This window comes from Tasmannia lanceolata, unplaced genomic scaffold (assembly GCF_043159265.1).
Source record: "Tasmannia lanceolata isolate RefF3 unplaced genomic scaffold, GAP_Taslan_0.1 ptg000011l, whole genome shotgun sequence".
Lineage (NCBI taxonomy): Eukaryota > Viridiplantae > Streptophyta > Magnoliopsida > Canellales > Winteraceae > Tasmannia > Tasmannia lanceolata.
The window spans coordinates 579,227-600,111 of record NW_027518688.1 but is presented as its reverse complement, the minus strand read 5'-3'; the positions used below and the strand labels follow the sequence as shown (position 1 = coordinate 600,111).

General features: G+C 39.8%; 1 protein-coding gene across 1 annotated transcript; it reads left to right on the top strand.

The window, feature by feature from the left end:
• The first annotated feature begins 6,521 nt into the window (after positions 1-6,521).
• LOC143886106 (uncharacterized) lies at positions 6,522-9,866 on the top strand. Its single transcript, XM_077390074.1, has 2 exons — positions 6,522-9,567; positions 9,680-9,866. The coding sequence occupies exons 1-2, from the start codon at positions 6,532-6,534 to the stop codon at positions 9,686-9,688; spliced, it is 3,045 nt and encodes a 1,014-aa protein (XP_077246189.1). The 5' UTR covers positions 6,522-6,531; the 3' UTR covers positions 9,689-9,866.
• The last annotated feature ends 11,019 nt before the right edge of the window (positions 9,867-20,885 follow it).

Sequence of the window (20,885 nt, the reverse complement as noted above, 5' to 3'; positions counted from 1 at the left end):
TAGTTTAAATGGAACAAACGGAAATGAAAAACTTCAAGTATTATCAGAGTTATGATGGAAATAGTCAGAGTCGCGCTTTGGTCTAGCAGTTTACAGATCTACCTCCAATTGATTGACCATAACTCACTCAATTCAACTCGGAATACATTGAAATTTGTTCCATTTCCAAGGACTCGAAGTGTAGTTTAAAATGGAAGAAACGGAAATGAAAAACTCCAAGTATTTTGACAGTTATGAAGGAAATAGTCAGACTCGCGCTTTTGTCTAGCAGTTTATACACATACATCTGACTGATTGACCATAACTCACTCAATTCAACTCGGAATTGATTCAAATTCATGCTGTTTCGAAGATATTGAAGTGTAGTTGAAAATGGAAGAAACAGAGATGAAAAACTCCAAGTATTATTAGAGTTATGGTGGAAATAGTTTGACTCGCTCTTTGGTCTAGCAGTTTACAAAGCTACCTCCGATTGATTGACCATAACTCACTCATTTCAACTCGGAATTCATTAAAATTTGTTTCACTTCGAAGGTATCGAAGTGTAGTTTACAACGGAAGAAACGCACATGAAAAACTGCACGCATTTTAAAGTTATGGTGGAAATAGTTAGACTCGCGCTTTGGTCTAGCAGTTTCCATACCTACCTCCGATTGAATGACCATAACTCACTCAATTCAACTCGTAATTCATCAAAATTTGTTCCATTTCGAAGGTGTCGAAGTGTAGTTAAAAATGAAAGAAACGGAGATGAAAAACTCAGAGTATTTTGAGAGTTGTGATGGAGATAGTTAGACTCGCGCTTTGCTCTAGCAGTTTACATACCTACCTCCGATTGATTGACCATAACTCACTCAATTCAACTCGGAATTGATTCAAATTCTTGTCATTCGAAGATGTCGAAGTGTAGTTGAAAACGGAAGAAACGGAGATGAAAAACTCCAAGTATTTTAAGAGTTATGATGGAAATAGTTAGTGTAGACACCCCATTTTGATCGGACCCAAGTTCGCTATTGTAGACACCCCATTTTGATTCGTTTTAATCAACAAAGAAGTTAGTGTGATGTTGTCGGAGTCTAGTGTTTTTCATTCCCGTGTTCGTCCCTTATGCTTTCTCAATCGTTCCGATCTATTCTGCAATGTTCCGCATTTTCTTTTCGCCAAGTGTTGAGAATGGTTATATTAGCCAGGCGAGAGAGAGTTTGTACCCACTAAGTGGGCCCACCATGAACATGTTGATGAGCGCATTTATTTTTCTCATTTAAAGCCGTACTACTAAGGTATTTTCTTTGTTTCTGGTATTTCAGGTTTATATTGAGGGAATTCCGAGGAAAATATGCTAAAAGGATGAAATTTTACGAAAAATTGCAATTGTGGAACAATCTAAGTAGAAAATTGTGTGTGGGTTCCAATTTGGATGGTCAAGATCAAAGAAGAAAATCCAAAATTTTCAAGATATCTTAGTAGGCCAAATATTTAAGAATTCTTTTTGGGTCCAAGTTGAAAACGTCACACCGTTATTTTTCTTTGAAAGTTTCAAGCATTTCAAAGGTTAGATAAAGAACAAAGAAGAGTGAAATTCCTAAATTCAATGGTTGAGATTGAAATCAACAAAGCAAGAGGGAGGAAATCGAAATTTATTTTTGGTAAAACCACCCCCATATTTGGTTAGTTCACTTCCCTTGTTGGATTCCCTTGGTCGTTTCTTTCTCTTTCCCCCTTACCCATTAAATGAACGGTTTGGATCAAATTATGGAATAAATTAGAAAGCATGGTCAATTATCATTGTGGCCCATTAATTGGAAGATCCGGATTATATTGAGGAAATGATTTGGCTACACATATCAATTGGACAAGTGGAATTTTTGGAGGAGTGCCTTGACCAATTCGTGCAAGCTTGAGAAAAATGGGACCCACTTGGATTTGCATTTACGTGCAAGCTTGTTCTCTACACAACAGCAGCCCATGTGTTCTCATATGGAAAATAGTAATTTCTAATTATTACAACCATACACATGCAATATAAGTGGGACCCACCAGGGAAGAAACTATATTGTTTCCAAAGTTGCCATTCATGTTCCCACACCTCATGTTCCCACACCAAAGTCAACAAAAGAAAAAAATTTAATCTTTTTTGGAGGCCCCTCTCTCTCTCTCTCCCTTCTTTCCTTGGTCATCAATGATGGCTAGTCATGGTCATCTATGGTGGTTGGTCATGGTCACCCATGGTGGCTACCAATACCACACATGTTTAAAATTTAGTCATTTATGATGGCTATTAAAAATGTCTTTTTATCTCAAATAGTGTTCCTATATGCAGCTATAAATATGGCTTGTATTCTCAAAAACAAAGAGGAGAAAAAAAGAGTGTGGCTCATCTAATAAAAAGCAAAGAAAAAGAGAAGAAGAAGAAAGCAAGGCGAATCGTACAACGGCGAGGTTTTTCGGACTCCGCGGCTTTCGGATTCGGCGAAGACTCCATCAGAGGTAAGTACACTGTTCTCGGATTTTTCAGGATCGTTTGGTATTTTTTATGTATTTTACATGATTTTTAAGCATTTAATTGAATTTAATTGAATATTAATTGCGTGTGCTTAAAGTCATGATCTGCGTAAGCTTTCCAAATCCGTTTCATCCCGAAAGTTAATACAATATTTGATCTAAATAGAGTACCATAACTATCGGATCAGATCGGGCATTGGATCAACAGTTCTTTCGAGTTTGAGTGAAGAGTGGTATTTTATTTAAAATATGGGCTGAGAAATTATGAAATTCGAAAAAATAGTCATCTCAGGATGATCTATTTTTTGGAATTTTAAATTTTTCTTGTGTTCATCACATCGGAACAAGGTTGGAGGATGTTTTCCGAAATCATAATTTTCTCGAAAAGCGTGTTTTAAAAATAGAAAACTCTTCAAAAATATCTTTTTGACCAAGAAAAATAAAATATATATTAAACGGATTCCAAAATTAATGAAACTTCATGGAAAACTAATATGGTACTAATACATTCTACCATGAGTTTTTCATAAATTTTGGACTTTGTTTGGTTATTATTTTATGCTTTCTTTGAAAATTATCAGATTTTGGGAGAATTTTTACTAACATCAGATCATCATTAAAATTCATAACATTTTTACATAAGTCTTATATTTCACATTTCTTTCTTCTGTAAAAGTTTCAAGTGATTTGGATCTTGTTTCATGTGTGGTGTAGTGTTAATTCATAATCTGGGCTGAAAATTGAAAAATCCGAAGTCAGTAGTAAATAATTTCTAAAATTCATGAAAATCTCACTGCATGCTATTTATATTCATATTTTATTTCTGTAGAAATTTCATAGAATTTAGATTTATATTTCTACTAGTTTCTGTGTTAATTGTGCAATCTGGTCATTTAATTGTTTAATCCAGATTAAATGTGAAATTAATGTAAAAATCTGCAAAACTCATACAGTAAGCTACATACATTCCCATATTGCTGCTGTAAAAATTTCAACTCATTTCGAATTTGTTTGCAATAATTTCACTTGTAAAACCACTCATATGCTTAAAATTGATAAAATCCATGGAAAATTCGAAATTAATTGAAAATCATATAAAAATTCCTAAAGAACTTTAAAATTCTGTCACATGTTCACTCCTTAATCCATTGAAACGGAAATTTTAGGATCTTTAGATTTTCCTGGAAAAATGGCCAGTGCATCCATAATCGTATCCCAATTGCAACTTGATCTTTGACAATTTGAATATTTAAGCTATAGCATGTTGTTGGCTCCGAGGTTACTGTCCACGAAAATCCTGAGATCTGCCAGGCAATAAGATGCTATAACCTAAGTATTAAATTGCACAAGGAAAGAGCGCACGATTCCCTCCCTTGGATGCCATTCTGGGCCGAAATTGGTGAACCCTAGAACCATTGGTATTCCTTAAGTGCCCAAAAACTGAAAATCCTTAAAATCTGAAATTCGTTAACCTCAAGAACTTAAATCGATTCAGCTTGTATCTTTCGGAACCATTGGATCATGGTTTCCGATCTAAGAAACATTAGAGCCCAATTTAGGAACCCTGGTGTCAGGTCGTGTCCTAGGTTTTAGGGAGTCCTAGAGTTAGGAGTCCAGCCTCATCACGGACGTTTGTTATGTATAGCAACCGTGCCATAGGTCTCGTTACACTAGTTGCCCAATCTTTCCTTAAGACGAGCCTAGTAAACTATGGTGTAGGTTAACTTACATTAGTCTAAGGAACAACTTGCATTTAGATAAGAATCATATAGCATCTCAGATGAAATCCTAAGATAATAAAATCCTCAACTTGAATTAAATAACTTCTCTCAAAACTGTTGAAACAGTCAGTTCTGTCTAGGTCGGTGTCCTAGTTGAGTTAGGCATAAGTAGCTTAGCTTAGGTGCACCGAACTACGTCGACTCTGATCCCAGTGAGGCTTGGGTACGTAGGCAGCTTGGATGTCTGACGGCATACCACCCGCGAGTCGGCACCACAACAAATTGTGGTGTTTTGGATATTAATTTTCTTATAAATGCTTAATCAAATCATTTAGGGCTTTCCATGAAATTAGAATTCTAGGAGAACTTTCACTTAGATTGAACCCAGACAAATTAATAAATCAAGATACACATTTAGGATTCCCATTGAAACTAGATTTTAGGATGCATGTCACTTAGTTCGCACATTAACATAGGGTTGAATGAGCCATTTAAAATAAATTTAAAAGAGTTAACTTTTAGAATTGAAGACCGATTATCGGGCAGGAATGGTGCATATGGTGGATAAATCCCCATACCTTCCATTCTTGTAACCAGGTAGCGAGTCTAGATTTCTGGTTAATTATGGGTCCTAGATCCCACATCTAGGTGGCGACTCTGTCAGTCTCTTTTGTGTGGAATTCGGATTGTCTTAGTGATCCCAAGTTCACATAAAAGACGAATTAAAATCAATAATGAAAGGCACACGCCAATCGCGTGGGTACGAGAGACCAAGAGAAGAGAGCGCGGCGGCTCGCGCCCCACGCCCCTCTCGCGGGATCGGGTCCCACAGACTGGCGACTCTGCTGGGGATAACCTAACTTCATTACAATTCCAAAGGATAACTCATTTGAATCTATTTCAACTGGCTCATGAAAACTCTATCTCTTTTATGCTTGTTAGATTAGTTTGTATGCTTTATTTTCTCATCACATTTACTCAAACTTAATCTAACAAAACCTGAAGGCATCATAGATTGCGCGAACTTATTGCACACACTTACATCACTTTCATCTAAACCCCTGCATCTCACATGCACACACGTCCTATTTTAGGAACCCGGAGTGTTATCTAGCATGGTTGACTGGGATTTCATCACCTGGTGCCTCTGTGCTAGAGAAGCATTCCACCCTTAGCCTAGTACCTTTATGGTACGTAAACGGATCTCTTGTTCACGTACTGATACGCCGGACACTGGTACAGTATATCGAACATGGATTCGCGCTAAGGGAACTCTTGGCCTTACCCCTAGATTAACCCACACATGCATGTAGTATACGAACACATGTGCATCACGTGTGTGAGCCTAGTTTAGGATATCTTACCCAATTGTGTGTGTGAGCCTAGTTTAGGATATCCTACCCATTTGTGTCTAGATTAGGCCGTAGTCCATCTTTCAATGGCTACGATCGGTCCTAGGTACACAAACAAAGTCATGAGTCGAGATCCTCTCTCCACTCCGCTAGATTAGGGTTAGGATTGATGCCTTCAGGTAACACTGATAAAATGTGCGAAGATTAAAAAACTTTTCCTTTGGGGTTAGGATGTAAATCCCATTCATTTCCAAAGATCTCATAGGATTACTCATTCATGATCCATCTGTTGAAAGCAATCTTATGCTATCTCATCTCATCTTGATCTCATCTTGTTGTTGATATCCATCATTCAGATTTTAGATCTGGTCCTTGACCCTACTTTTGTCATTCTTATGGCCATGGTCTATTATCTGAGCCATTGATTGATCCAATGTTTATCATATATCTTTTACCCCTGGATCATATCGAAATCATTGATGAAAAAGTTTGATCTCACCTGTATTCTTTGAGTGCATGATCGTTGTTGAGATCGAAACTTATTTTGATTAAGGATGTTTATCGTTCCTGGCTCTTTCATTCCCAAAAGAAGAACGGTTATACCCAAAGAACACCTTAAGGAATAGATTGAGGATTCTTTCCAAATTAACATACCCGTTGATGTATTTCAAGATTACTCTTTTCTCTATTTGTTCAGAATCTTTATCTCATGATTATTGATCTAGTATGTTAACTTCCAATCAGGATTCTGAAAGATAGCAACCATCGCTTCAAAAAAGGGCACCCAAGCTAAACCTACCTGGTCTAGACCTACCTCAGTGTCTAGACTTGTTCGTCATTTTGATCCCACTGTGTCACCAACAGCACCTTTACCATCTTCACCAGATTTGTCAGGTTCTTTTGAAGTCAACCAAATGGCTAATGATCCAGTGGACCCCATGATAACTATACAGGAAATGTTGAGAAATATGTGTCGAGATATAGCAGGGTTGAAAGATGAGGTGACTCATCTAAAAGACCAGAGTACTCAAAAGGTCTCTACTTCTAAAGATCCCACCATTCAGCCTCCTCCGGCCACATCTCCTAACCTCACCAGACCAGTCATCTCTCCCGTAGAGATCGATCTAGAAGATGAGCAATATGCTGGGGAATACTTTGTCCCTCCGGTTAACAAGGAGAATGAGTTGTTCGATAAGTATGAGAAGATGGCTCGTGACATTGAGAGCATGAAGGTTCAAGCGTCCAAGGGATTCGATATTTCTGAATTTCTGGTGTCCCCTAATGCCATATTCCCGCCTAAGTTCAAGGCACCAGACTATGACAAATATGATGGAACTGGGTGTCCGAGAAACCACGTCAGATGGTTCATCACTCTTTCCCAGCAGCATGGCTTAAGTCGAGAGCAGATGGCTCATTTGTTTCCTATGTCTCTTATAGGGGTAGCCAAAAGATGGTTTTTGAGGTTGAAACCAGAAGAGATTAGGACATTAGAAGAAATCTCTAACCGATTCGTAGAACAATTCTCCATGGAGGAAGGGATCGAGGTCACTAAAAGAGATCTGAAGCTGTTGAAGCAGAATCCTCAGGAGACATTCACATCTTTCATTAGGCGCTGGAGGCGCAAGTCTGCCCAACTGAGCCATAGAATGTCAGAGGAAGACCAGATAAAGTTGGTCCTCAAGAGCTTGTCCCCGCAGTACTTTCACTTCATGGCGCCGCAGCACTATCAGAATTTCGATCATTTGATTAAGACCGGCACCCAGATCGAGGATGCTATTGCTAAGGGCCTCCGAGCCAAAACGCTATCTGATGTCCGAGAGGGGAAGAGGCCTATGATCCAACCGAAGGAAGTACAAGCAGTCAGTTATACCAGACCAGTGGCCAAGCCTGTTGATGAAGTTGTTAGACCAATGGTGACGAAGCAGTTCAGGCAGTTTGACCCATTACCATTTCCACTGCCCATGATACTTAAGAAGTTGATCAGAGACAAGAAGATCAGACTTCCGGATGTCAAACCTGTACCTAATCCGCTGCCCGGAAACTGGAGAAGGGATCAATACTGTGAATATCACAGGGGCCCGGGACACATGACTGAGAACTGTTTGGCCTTGAAGCACGCGATTCAGAACATGATCGATAAAGATGAGCTTGCAGTTGAAAGGCCGAATATCACTCAGAATCCTCTCCCCAACCACCGTGCTGTTGCTCCTCCCACTACAAACGCTATCTTTGTAGATGAGCCCATCCTTGATCCCTCTACTCTCATTTGCGCTATTACATCTGATAAAACATATGTTTTGAAGTTTGACGATGAAGAGCTCAGAGAATTCAGAGAAAAAGAACCTTATGTGCTGTCGTTTGACGATGCTGAACTCACTGAGTCATCTTCAGCCCAGTCATATGCGCTTCAGAATGTTGGTCTGGAAGAAGCAAAGGAAGCCACCTATGTTCTAAGGATGGAGGACTTTGAAGAGGATGTCAGTAATGCACCTTATGTTTTCAGAACGGACGAAGACGAACTGCTGTTGCTGGATGATCAGTGTAACGAGATGCGTCACATGACCCGAGGTGGGCGAGTGTTCAAACCACCAGAATTGAGTGTAGAAAACCCGGCAGGGGTTGCAAGAAACTCAGAAAATCAGAGGCAGAATAAAGTGAGCGCAGACGAAGAAGATGAGAGCCTGTTAAAGCAGCTGAAAAAGACTCAGGCTAATATCTCGGTATGGGGTTTACTAATGGCCTCATCGAAGCACAGAAAGCTAGTCCTTCAAGAGCTTAATGCAGCACAAGTTTCTGTTAATACCTCACCTGACGAGCTTGTCAGTCTCGTAGCCATGGCCAGAGCTGCGAAAACATTGTCATTCGCTGATGACGATTTACCTCCTGAGGGCCGAGACCATACTAAGCCTCTTAAAATCACAGTCTTCTGTAACAAGAAGAAGGTGCCAGAGGTGTTGGTTGATAACGGCTCTGCACTGAATGTTTGCCCATTAAGCACCGCAGCAACCCTGGGGTTCAGTCCTGAGAATTTTATTCCATCCGAGCAGGGTATTCTAGCATATGATGGCACTCGCCGAGATGTAATCGGGACTTTGGTCACTGAGATACAGATTGGCGGAGAAGACTTTGAGGTAGAATTTCAAGTCTTAGATATTAAAGCTTCATTCTTACTGTTGCTTGGCCGTCCTTGGATGCACAAGGTCGGGGTTGTTCCGTCTACTCTCCACCAAAAACTGAAGTTCATTCGCAGGAACAGAGTGATAACGGTAAAGGGGGATCCTGATCTCGAGATAGGGCAGATCACTCCGGACATAACTGGGGAAAGATCCGAAGATATCAATTTGACGGGGTTTTCACTAGAGGTGACTACGATCACTTTCAAAGAGGCTTTGAATGAGGAAATTTGTTTCCTGACCAGTACGAATTCGAATGTCATCAGAATGATTCGCCGACAGGGCTATATGCCAGGCGCCGGGTTAGGCAAATATCATCAGGGTTTGACCGAGTTTCCTGTGTTCAAAACATTCAATGGTTTGTTCGGACTGGGTTACAAGCCTACAAAGAAGGAAATTGTAGAGATGAAGCAGTTGATGCTGAAATGGGCAGAAAACCGTCGTCGGGGCTTGGGGTTACCAATGGCACCCATTGATTTGAAAATGAACGGCCGATTCCGAAAAGAAGGCGCAGCCTTTCCTTTCTGTGGCTTTGCAGAGTTTTGGTTGGATGAGAGCACAGGGCAAATGCTTCCGGGGTTTGAGATTTTCTTCGATCTTGAGCTAGAAGATGAGCCAGTGGGTATGCAGATTGTAGAGACAGAGTCTGAGGCTGATTGGACAGAGCACATAGAGCCGAGTCTTCTGAATTCACTTTTTCAAGAAGGGTCACAGACTGTGGCCGTGATTGGCAGGAGCCCGCTGATACTGGACCCAACTCGTCTTATCACCCCGGCTGAGGAACCTCTGACTAACTGGACTTCTCAAGTCCTACCCCAGGTTATTTTCCAGTACAAACGAATCCCTTCAGAAAAGTCAGTCGTCCATAAATACGTGTCAGTCTCCGGGTTTGATTCAGAGTCTATATCTTCTAATGAGTCTTTTGATGCAGGTACCATAGATGACCATTCACCTGAGATCGGCGACGTTTCTTCCTTTTCAAGCGAGATTGAGTTGGAGTCTGTTCATAATAAAGCATCTGTTGCTGTTTCCTTTTATAGTCCTGAGTCAGTTGACGCAGGTGTCAACATTTCCATCGAGTCTGTAAAAATGAGTCCAAAGTTCATTGTACCCCCCGATGAGGGTAATTCGTCTGTTGATGTATATGATTCAAATTCCAATGAAATGAAGGATTCTTCTTTTGAGTACATTCCTGTCTCTATTTCATCTGCTGAATCTGCTCTAAAATCTGATAATCTTAAAAATAACAATCAAGACTCCCCCTCTGATGAGGATGCCGACGAAACTCCCCCTGAAATCAGACATATGATCCAACAGGAGGAGAGTCGCCGAGCAAAACCACTTGATGAGGAAGTTGAAACTGTGAACATTGGTGATGAAACCTCAATTCAGGAAATAAAGATCGGCAAAACTTTATCTCCTGAAGAACGTGAGGAATTGATCACCCTGCTTAAAGAGTTCAAAGAAGTTTTTGCTTGGTCTTACGATGATATGCCAGGATTAAGTGAGGAAATCGTCCAGCACAGATTACCCTTAATCCTTGGTGCTAAGCCAAAGAAGCAAAAACTCTGAAAGCTCAAAACAGAATGGGAGTTGAAAGTCTATGAAGAAGTGAAGAAATTGTTAGAAGTAAAATTCATCCAGGTGGTGGAATATCCTGAATGGCTCGCTAACATAGTACCGGTGCCCAAAAAGGACGGGAAAGTCAGAATGTGTGTTGATTTTAGAGATTTAAACAAAGCAAGTCCTAAAGATGACTTTCCTCTTCCAAGCATTGATCTCCTGGTGGATAACACTGCTGGACATGCTCTTTTATCCTTTATGGACGGATTCTCAGGGTACAATCAGATTAAAATGGCACCTGAAGACATGTTGAAGACAGCGTTCATCACTCAGTGGGGTACATATTGCTATAGAGTGATGCCGTTTGGCTTGAAAAATGCTGGTGCTACATATCAAAGAGCTGCCACGACTCTTCTTCATGATATGATTCACAAAGAGGTTGAAGTTTACGTTGATGACATGATCGTAAAGGGGAAGACTCGGCCTGAGCACACTGTTGCCCTGAGAAAGTTTTTTGAGCGGATCAGGAAGTATCAGCTTCGTCTGAACCCGAGTAAATGTGTATTTGGCGTTACGTCAGGAAAACTCTTGGGGTTTATGGTCAGCGAAAGAGGGATCGAAGTGGACCCGCAAAAGATCAAGGCGATTCAAGAAATGCAGCCGCCGACGACAGAAAGGCAGATCCGAGGTTTCCTTGGCAAAGTTCAGTATCTGAGACGGTTCATAGCACATCTGACGATGACGTGTGAACCCATTTTCAAGCTTCTGAAGAAGAATTCCTCGAACAAGTGGAATGAAGAGTGCCAGGAGGCTTTTGAAAAGGTTAAGCAATGCCTATCATTGCCCCCTGTTCTTTCGCCAGTTATTCCAGGCCAACCGTTGCTGTTGTACTTATCTATCACGGATACAGCGATGGGTTGCATGCTTGCTCAGCAGGATCTTGAGTCTAAGAAAGAAAGACCCATTTACTACATCAGCAAGAAGATGCTAGAGTATGAATTAAAATACACTGTTTTGGAGAAGACTTGTCTCGCATTAGTTTGGGCAACCCAGAGGCTTAGACATTATTTGCTTTCAAACAAGGTTCTTCTGCTTTCACGAATGGACCCTCTAAAGTACTTGTTTGAGAAACCTGCCCTTACAGGAAGGACTGCAAGGTGGTTATTGTTATTGTCTGAGTTCGACATCACTTATGTCGCTCAGAAATCAGTTAAGGGGCGGGTTATAGCTGAACAATTGGCCGATGCTCCAGTTGAGGAGAATGCTGTTCTAAAAGCCGAATTCCCTGATGAAGAAATTATGGATATCGAAGAAGAAGAGGTTCTCAGCACCAAGTGGTTAATGTACTTTGATGGAGCCGTAAACAGTCGTGGGCAAGGAGTAGGTGCAGTCTTGGTCTCCCCGAAGAAAGAATACATTCCTATCTCCATCAAGTTGCAGTTCGAGTGCACCAACAACATGGCAGAGTACGAAGCCTGTATTGCCGGACTTGAAGCAGCCTTAGCTTTGCAGATTCAAGATATTGATGTGTTCGGGGATTCCATCCTGATCATTTACCAGATTAATGGGCAATGGAAAACTCGAGAAGATAGATTGATCCCTTATAATATGTATTTGGAATCTCTAGTCCAGAAATTCAAGAGCGTCACATTTACTCACTTATCAAGGACCAGAAATCATTTTGCTGATGCTTTGGCCACTTTGGCCTCGATGTTAGATATCTCCGCTACAATGGAAGTTCAACCGTTAGCCATCAGACTGCAATGGGCACCTGCGCACGTAAATGCTATAGAGATTTCAGCTAGATGTCCAGATGGGAAGCCTTGGTACACAGATATCAGAAACCTCATTTCAGGCAAGGGTCATCCTCCGGAAGCTTCAAGCAAGGAAAGGAAAACTCTCCAGAAGTTATCTGCGAATTTCATCATTTGCGGTGAAGAGCTGTATAGAAGGTCATTTGATGGCATACAACTCCTTTGTGTTGATGAAGATAAAGCTGCGGAGCTTATTGAGCAGACTCATGAGGGTGTTTGTGGACCTCATATGAACGGGAAGATGCTATCTAGAAAGATCCTTAGACTTGGATTCTATTGGCCTACAATGGAAACAGACTGCTTCGCATTTGTAAAAAAATGCCATAAGTGTCAAGTCTATGCGAATCTTATTCATGTTCCTCCTTCGGAGTTGCACTCCCTGACTTCGCCGTGGCCGTTTTCGGTATGGGGAATAGACATCATTGGGAAGATTTATCCGAGATCCTCGAGCGGACATGAGTACATTCTGGTGGCTATTGATTATTTCACAAAGTGGATAGAGGCTGCATCTTATGCTTCCATCACTTCGAACACAGTTGCGAAGTTCATCCGTACCAATATAATTTGCAGATACGGAGTACCTCACGAGTTGATTTTAGATAATGGATCACATTTCAAGAAAGAGGTGTTACACCTGTGTGAAGAGTTCAAGATAAGGCATCACAAGTCGTCTCCTTACAGGCCGCAGACGAATGGGGCCGTTGAAGCAGCAAATAAGAACATCAAAGTCATTATCAGTAAGATGACTGAGACATATAAGGACTGGTCGAACAAACTTCCTTATGCCTTATGGGCTTATAGAACATCGATCAGGTCTTCAACAGGCGTGACTCCGTATTCTTTGGTGTACGGAATGGAGGCTGTTCTCCCTGTTGAGTTAAGAATCCCCTCTTTGAGAGTGATGGTGGAGGCCGATCTGCCAGAGTCAGAATGGGCAAAGGCCAGACACAATGAGCTACAGATGATAGATGAGAAGAGGCTGAGAGCCTTGTATCATATCCAGGGATATCAGAGACGGATTGAGAGAGCTTTCAATAAGAAGGTTCGTGTCCGAGATTTGAAGCCTGGAGATCTTGTATTGAAGTCCTACAGGGCACCGGTATTTGACCCAAGAGGAAAATTCAGGCCAAACTGGTCTGGTCCTTACATTGTTGATGAAGTCCTGCCTGGAAAAGCCGTAAGACTCCTCAATGAAAATGGAGAAAAATTAAATGAACCTACAAACCTGGATCAATTAAAGAAATATTATGCTTAAATACACTAGGAGGCCATCCTTGGACGATTTAAGCTTCAAGCCATACCCAAATATTTTAAACTATTTGCAAACCCTTTGGGCCTAGAAAAGAATGAATGATGAAACCCCCTTTTGCTAAAAGAACCTTTGAGCCGAAAGAAAGTCAAAATTTATTTGTTAAACTTAAACCAGGGGCATCTTTTATGACTTTCGTCATAAAAGATTTTACGTCCGAACTACACGTGACCTGATTCCCAATTTCTTTGGGGATACGTAGGCAGTCTGGAGGATCCAGATTCGGTCAAAATACATGCAAACATACCAAATTCTAACCGGTTTGAACCTAAGCCTACCCGAAAGTCCTTCTAGTGTACTCAGGCCCAGGTTTGTAGAGAAACAGAAATAAAGAAAAATGATGGAGTCTTAGACCCGCTAGACTGAAAACCCACAAGGGCGGTCTAGGCAAAAGTTAGGATCATTCACCCGCTAAGCTGAAAACCCGAAAGGGCGGCTTAGGCAAAAATCAGGGTACTGAGCCTGCTGGATGGAAAATCTGCAAGGGCAGACAGTCCAGGCAAAAATTAAGGCATGCGGTCCGCCGAATCGAAAACCTGAAAAGGCGATTTGGTCATGGCAGTGACTTCATGAGGAGATGGCAGAGCTTTAAAAGCCAGCTTAACTTTCAGCTTCTTTGGCACCTTCTCAAAGTCTAAGTAGGCGCCATCAAGACTTCTTCTGATACTCTTTGAGTTAGAGAGGTTGAAACCGAGCAATCTAAAGGGATAATAGCCAGGACGAAAATACCAAAAAGGGGGTTGAAGTACCTTTAAACGCGGTATTCAAAAGATTCCAAGAGTGGTTGACTTTTACCATTTTAAAAAAAAATAAAAATAAAAATAAAATCTTATCAGACTAAGAAGCAGATTTCAGTCTCTCTTAATGTTCGAGTCGTGTGTTCGTCAGTTGTCTCGTTCGTGGTTTGTCAAAGTGTTTCCTTGTTGAGTCGAGGTCAGTTGTCAGAATCCTGTTTAGTTAAAATCCCTCCCCAAGCCGGAGTGGCAAGAAAAATAAAAGGTAAAGCAGAACTCTCAGGAGAAGCAGAGAATTTGTGGCTCTTGTGAACAAGTACAAAGCAGAGCAGAGTTCGGAAGATTGATAGGCTTTTTAGCCCAGTTCCAACGTTAGCAGATGGCAGTGATGAAGCAGGATTTTGAGCAGAACCATGTTCTTGTATTTTTAAGAGCCTTATAAGCCCAAGTGTTCATCAGAAAAGTTTGTAACCCCAAGTGTACATTAATGAAAGCCTTTGGCCCATTTTTCTTGTGTTGCTCTCCAAATGAATTTTGTTATGGAAGTAATCATACTAGGGGCATCTTTTATGACTCACGACATAAAAGATGTCAAATACACATTGATATTTGAAATGGACATTCTCCTCAAAAAGAGACTAGAGAGTTTGAACACGCTCTTTTGGTTCAAGCTCTCCTGTCGAGTATTTGGTTCGTGTTGCTTTGGTAAAGCTTCAATCTCTAAAAAATAATAATAATAATAATAATAATAATAATAAGAAGAATGACTCTTTGAGCGTGGCATTTGGGACTTTTTAAGTGTCCGCAGTGTGTCCCTACCTAACAAGTTGGGAGTCAGGCATACCTGCGAGGGGGTTTGTATGGATCCGTGTTGCATGACGGGCATACAAATCTGGATTTATATGGAACCGTGTTACACCACGGGCATATAAATCTGGGGTCTTATGAGATAATTTAGCAATTCCTTTGTTAATGTGAGACTCTTTGAGTAGTTGAGACCCTTCGAGTGTTACAGACTCTTCGGGTAGTTGAGACTCTTTGAGTATAAATGTTTTGTGTTGATTTGAGACTCTTTGAGTAGTTGAGACCCTTCGAGTGTTACAGACTCTTCGGGTAGTTGAGACTCTTTGAGTATAAATGTTTTGAGACTCTTTGAGTAGTTGAGACCCTTCGAGTGTTACAGACTCTTCGGGTAGTTGAGGCTCTTTGAGTATAAATGTTTTTTTGTGTTGATTTGAGACTCTTTGAGTAGTTGAGACCCTTTGAGTGTTACAGACTCTTCGGGTAGTTGAGGCTCTTTGAGTATAAATGTTTTTTGTGTTGATTTGAGACTCTTTGAGTAGTTGAGACCCTTTGAGTGTTACAGACTCTTCGGGTAGTTGAGACTCTTTGAGTATAAATGTCTCGCCATGATTTGAGACTCCTTGAGTAGTTGAGACCCTTCGAGTGTTACAGACTCTTCGGGTAGTTGAGACTTTTTGAGTATAAATGATCTTTGTTGATTTGAGACTCTTTGAGTAGTTGAGATCCTTTGAGTGTTAGTTGAGACTCTTTGAGTATAAATGTTTTTGTGATGTATTTGAGACTCTTTGAGTAGTTGAGATCCTTTGAGTGTTATAGACTCTTCGGGTAGTTGAGACTTTTTGAGTATAAATGATCTTTGTTAATTTGAGACTCTTTGAGTAGTTAAGGCCCTTTGAGTGTTACAGACTCTTCGGGTAGTTGAGACTTTTTGAGTATAAATGTTTTGCGTTAATTTGAGACTCTTTGAGTAGTTAAGGCCCTTTGAGTGTTACAGACTCTTCGGGTAGTTGAGGCTCTTTGAGTATAAAGATTTCTATGTGTTTGAAGCTCTCTGAGTGTTTGATTTGAGACTCTATGAGTGTTACATACTCTTTGAGTAATTTGATTTGATATTCTTTGAAGGGTTGATTTACGTCTGCATCGATAGTGGTCTGCTTTCTTTGAGGTAATTTCATTGGGTTCGTTTTCTTAAAAGCTTTATTTTAACAGAGTATGTTTGTGTTTGCTTTAATAGAGTCTTTGCGTATTGATTTAAATAGTTGAGTTGTGAGTATTAGAGAGAAGCCATCTCATTGAGATGTCGTGATTGCCGAGTTACGGGTCGGTGAGAGGTTATCTCCCATTTGCTTGTTGTTTAAGACTCTCTTAATGTTACTTTGTTGTGTGCCCTTGTGAATACCACCCTTAGAACCCGAGAACCCAAAAATTTGCTTTGCTTTTGGGTCAGTCAAAATGTGTCGTCTGTTCAGCTTTGCCATTCGCGTGTTACACACGCTCTGCCAAAGAGGGGCATCTGTAGACACCCCATTTTGATCGGACCCAAGTTCGCTATTGTAGACACCCCATTTTGATTCGTTTTAATCAACAAAGAAGTTAGTGTGATGTTGTCGGAGTCTAGTGTTTTTCATTCCCGTGTTCGTCCCTTATGCTTTCTCAATCGTTCCGATCTATTCTGCAATGTTCCGCATTTTCTTTTCGCCAAGTGTTGAGAATGGTTATATTAGCCAGGCGAGAGAGAGTTTGTACCCACTAAGTGGGCCCACCATGAACATGTTGATGAGCGCATTTATTTTTCTCATTTAAAGCCGTACTACTAAGGTATTTTCTTTGTTTCTGGTATTTCAGGTTTATATTGAGGGAATTCCGAGGAAAATATGCTAAAAGGATGAAATTTTACGAAAAATTGCAATTGTGGAACAATCTAAGTAGAAAATTGTGTGTGGGTTCCAATTTGGATGGTCAAGATCAAAGAAGAAAATCCAAAATTTTCAAGATATCTTAGTAGGCCAAATATTTAAGAATTCTTTTTGGGTCCAAGTTGAAAACGTCACACCGTTATTTTTCTTTGAAAGTTTCAAGCATTTCAAAGGTTAGATAAAGAACAAAGAAGAGTGAAATTCCTAAATTCAATGGTTGAGATTGAAATCAACAAAGCAAGAGGGAGGAAATCGAAATTTATTTTTGGTAAAACCACCCCCATATTTGGTTAGTTCACTTCCCTTGTTGGATTCCCTTGGTCGTTTCTTTCTCTTTCCCCCTTACCCATTAAATGAACGGTTTGGATCAAATTATGGAATAAATTAGAAAGCATGGTCAATTATCATTGTGGCCCATTAATTGGAAGATCCGGATTATATTGAGGAAATGATTTGGCTACACATATCAATTGGACAAGTGGAATTTTTGGAGGAGTGCCTTGACCAATTCGTGCAAGCTTGAGAAAAATGGGACCCACTTGGATTTGCATTTACGTGCAAGCTTGTTCTCTACACAACAGCAGCCCATGTGTTCTCATATGGAAAATAGTAATTTCTAATTATTACAACCATACACATGCAATATAAGTGGGACCCACCAGGGAAGAAACTATATTGTTTCCAAAGTTGCCATTCATGTTCCCACACCTCATGTTCCCACACCAAAGTCAACAAAAGAAAAAAATTTAATCTTTTTTGGAGGCCCCTCTCTCTCTCTCTCCCTTCTTTCCTTGGTCATCAATGATGGCTAGTCATGGTCATCTATGGTGGTTGGTCATGGTCACCCATGGTGGCTACCAATACCACACATGTTTAAAATTTAGTCATTTATGATGGCTATTAAAAATGTCTTTTTATCTCAAATAGTGTTCCTATATGCAGCTATAAATATGGCTTGTATTCTCAAAAACAAAGAGGAGAAAAAAAGAGTGTGGCTCATCTAATAAAAAGCAAAGAAAAAGAGAAGAAGAAGAAAGCAAGGCGAATCGTACAACGGCGAGGTTTTTCGGACTCCGCGGCTTTCGGATTCGGCGAAGACTCCATCAGAGGTAAGTACACTGTTCTCGGATTTTTCAGGATCGTTTGGTATTTTTTATGTATTTTACATGATTTTTAAGCATTTAATTGAATTTAATTGAATATTAATTGCGTGTGCTTAAAGTCATGATCTGCGTAAGCTTTCCAAATCCGTTTCATCCCGAAAGTTAATACAATATTTGATCTAAATAGAGTACCATAACTATCGGATCAGATCGGGCATTGGATCAACAGTTCTTTCGAGTTTGAGTGAAGAGTGGTATTTTATTTAAAATATGGGCTGAGAAATTATGAAATTCGAAAAAATAGTCATCTCAGGATGATCTATTTTTTGGAATTTTAAATTTTTCTTGTGTTCATCACATCGGAACAAGGTTGGAGGATGTTTTCCGAAATCATAATTTTCTCGAAAAGCGTGTTTTAAAAATAGAAAACTCTTCAAAAATATCTTTTTGACCAAGAAAAATAAAATATATATTAAACGGATTCCAAAATTAATGAAACTTCATGGAAAACTAATATGGTACTAATACATTCTACCATGAGTTTTTCATAAATTTTGGACTTTGTTTGGTTATTATTTTATGCTTTCTTTGAAAATTATCAGATTTTGGGAGAATTTTTACTAACATCAGATCATCATTAAAATTCATAACATTTTTACATAAGTCTTATATTTCACATTTCTTTCTTCTGTAAAAGTTTCAAGTGATTTGGATCTTGTTTCATGTGTGGTGTAGTGTTAATTCATAATCTGGGCTGAAAATTGAAAAATCCGAAGTCAGTAGTAAATAATTTCTAAAATTCATGAAAATCTCACTGCATGCTATTTATATTCATATTTTATTTCTGTAGAAATTTCATAGAATTTAGATTTATATTTCTACTAGTTTCTGTGTTAATTGTGCAATCTGGTCATTTAATTGTTTAATCCAGATTAAATGTGAAATTAATGTAAAAATCTGCAAAACTCATACAGTAAGCTACATACATTCCCATATTGCTGCTGTAAAAATTTCAACTCATTTCGAATTTGTTTGCAATAATTTCACTTGTAAAACCACTCATATGCTTAAAATTGATAAAATCCATGGAAAATTCGAAATTAATTGAAAATCATATAAAAATTCCTAAAGAACTTTAAAATTCTGTCACATGTTCACTCCTTAATCCATTGAAACGGAAATTTTAGGATCTTTAGATTTTCCTGGAAAAATGGCCAGTGCATCCATAATCGTATCCCAATTGCAACTTGATCTTTGACAATTTGAATATTTAAGCTATAGCATGTTGTTGGCTCCGAGGTTACTGTCCACGAAAATCCTGAGATCTGCCAGGCAATAAGATGCTATAACCTAAGTATTAAATTGCACAAGGAAAGAGCGCACGATTCCCTCCCTTGGATGCCATTCTGGGCCGAAATTGGTGAACCCTAGAACCATTGGTATTCCTTAAGTGCCCAAAAACTGAAAATCCTTAAAATCTGAAATTCGTTAACCTCAAGAACTTAAATCGATTCAGCTTGTATCTTTCGGAACCATTGGATCATGGTTTCCGATCTAAGAAACATTAGAGCCCAATTTAGGAACCCTGGTGTCAGGTCGTGTCCTAGGTTTTAGGGAGTCCTAGAGTTAGGAGTCCAGCCTCATCACGGACGTTTGTTATGTATAGCAACCGTGCCATAGGTCTCGTTACACTAGTTGCCCAATCTTTCCTTAAGACGAGCCTAGTAAACTATGGTGTAGGTTAACTTACATTAGTCTAAGGAACAACTTGCATTTAGATAAGAATCATATAGCATCTCAGATGAAATCCTAAGATAATAAAATCCTCAACTTGAATTAAATAACTTCTCTCAAAACTGTTGAAACAGTCAGTTCTGTCTAGGTCGGTGTCCTAGTTGAGTTAGGCATAAGTAGCTTAGCTTAGGTGCACCGAACTACGTCGACTCTGATCCCAGTGAGGCTTGGGTACGTAGGCAGCTTGGATGTCTGACGGCATACCACCCGCGAGTCGGCACCACAACAAATTGTGGTGTTTTGGATATTAATTTTCTTATAAATGCTTAATCAAATCATTTAGGGCTTTCCATGAAATTAGAATTCTAGGAGAACTTTCACTTAGATTGAACCCAGACAAATTAATAAATCAAGATACACATTTAGGATTCCCATTGAAACTAGATTTTAGGATGCATGTCACTTAGTTTGCACATTAACATAGGGTTGAATGAGCCATTTAAAATAAATTTAAAAGAGTTAACTTTTAGAATTGAAGACCGATTATCGGGCAGGAATGGTGCATATGGTGGATAAATCCCCATACCTTCCATTCTTGTAACCAGGTAGCGAGTCTAGATTTCTGGTTAATTATGGGTCCTAGATCCCACATCTAGGTGGCGACTCTGTCAGTCTCTTTTGTGTGGAATTCGGATTGTCTTAGTGATCCCAAGTTCACATAAAAGACGAATTAAAATCAATAATGAAAGGCACACGCCAATCGCGTGGGTACGAGAGACCAAGAGAAGAGAGCGCGGCGGCTCGCGCCCCACGCCCCTCTCGCGGGATCGGGTCCCACAGTTAGACTCGCGCTTTGGTCTAGTAGTTTACAAACCTACCTCCGATTGATTGACCATAACTCACTCAATTCAACTCGGAATACATTGAAATTTGTTCAATTTCAAAGGAGTCAAAGTGTAGTTTAAAACGGAAGAAACAGAAATAAAAAACTCCAAGTATTTTGAGAGTTATGATGAAAATTTTGATTTGGTGAACCACAATCCGTTTATACCGCAGCCCACCCTTTAGACTGTATGGATCATCTTACAAGGATGGTTTGGATCATTCCAAATGGGCCCCATACATATTCGGTCAGCCCACTTTGGATTGTTAGAAAGTGA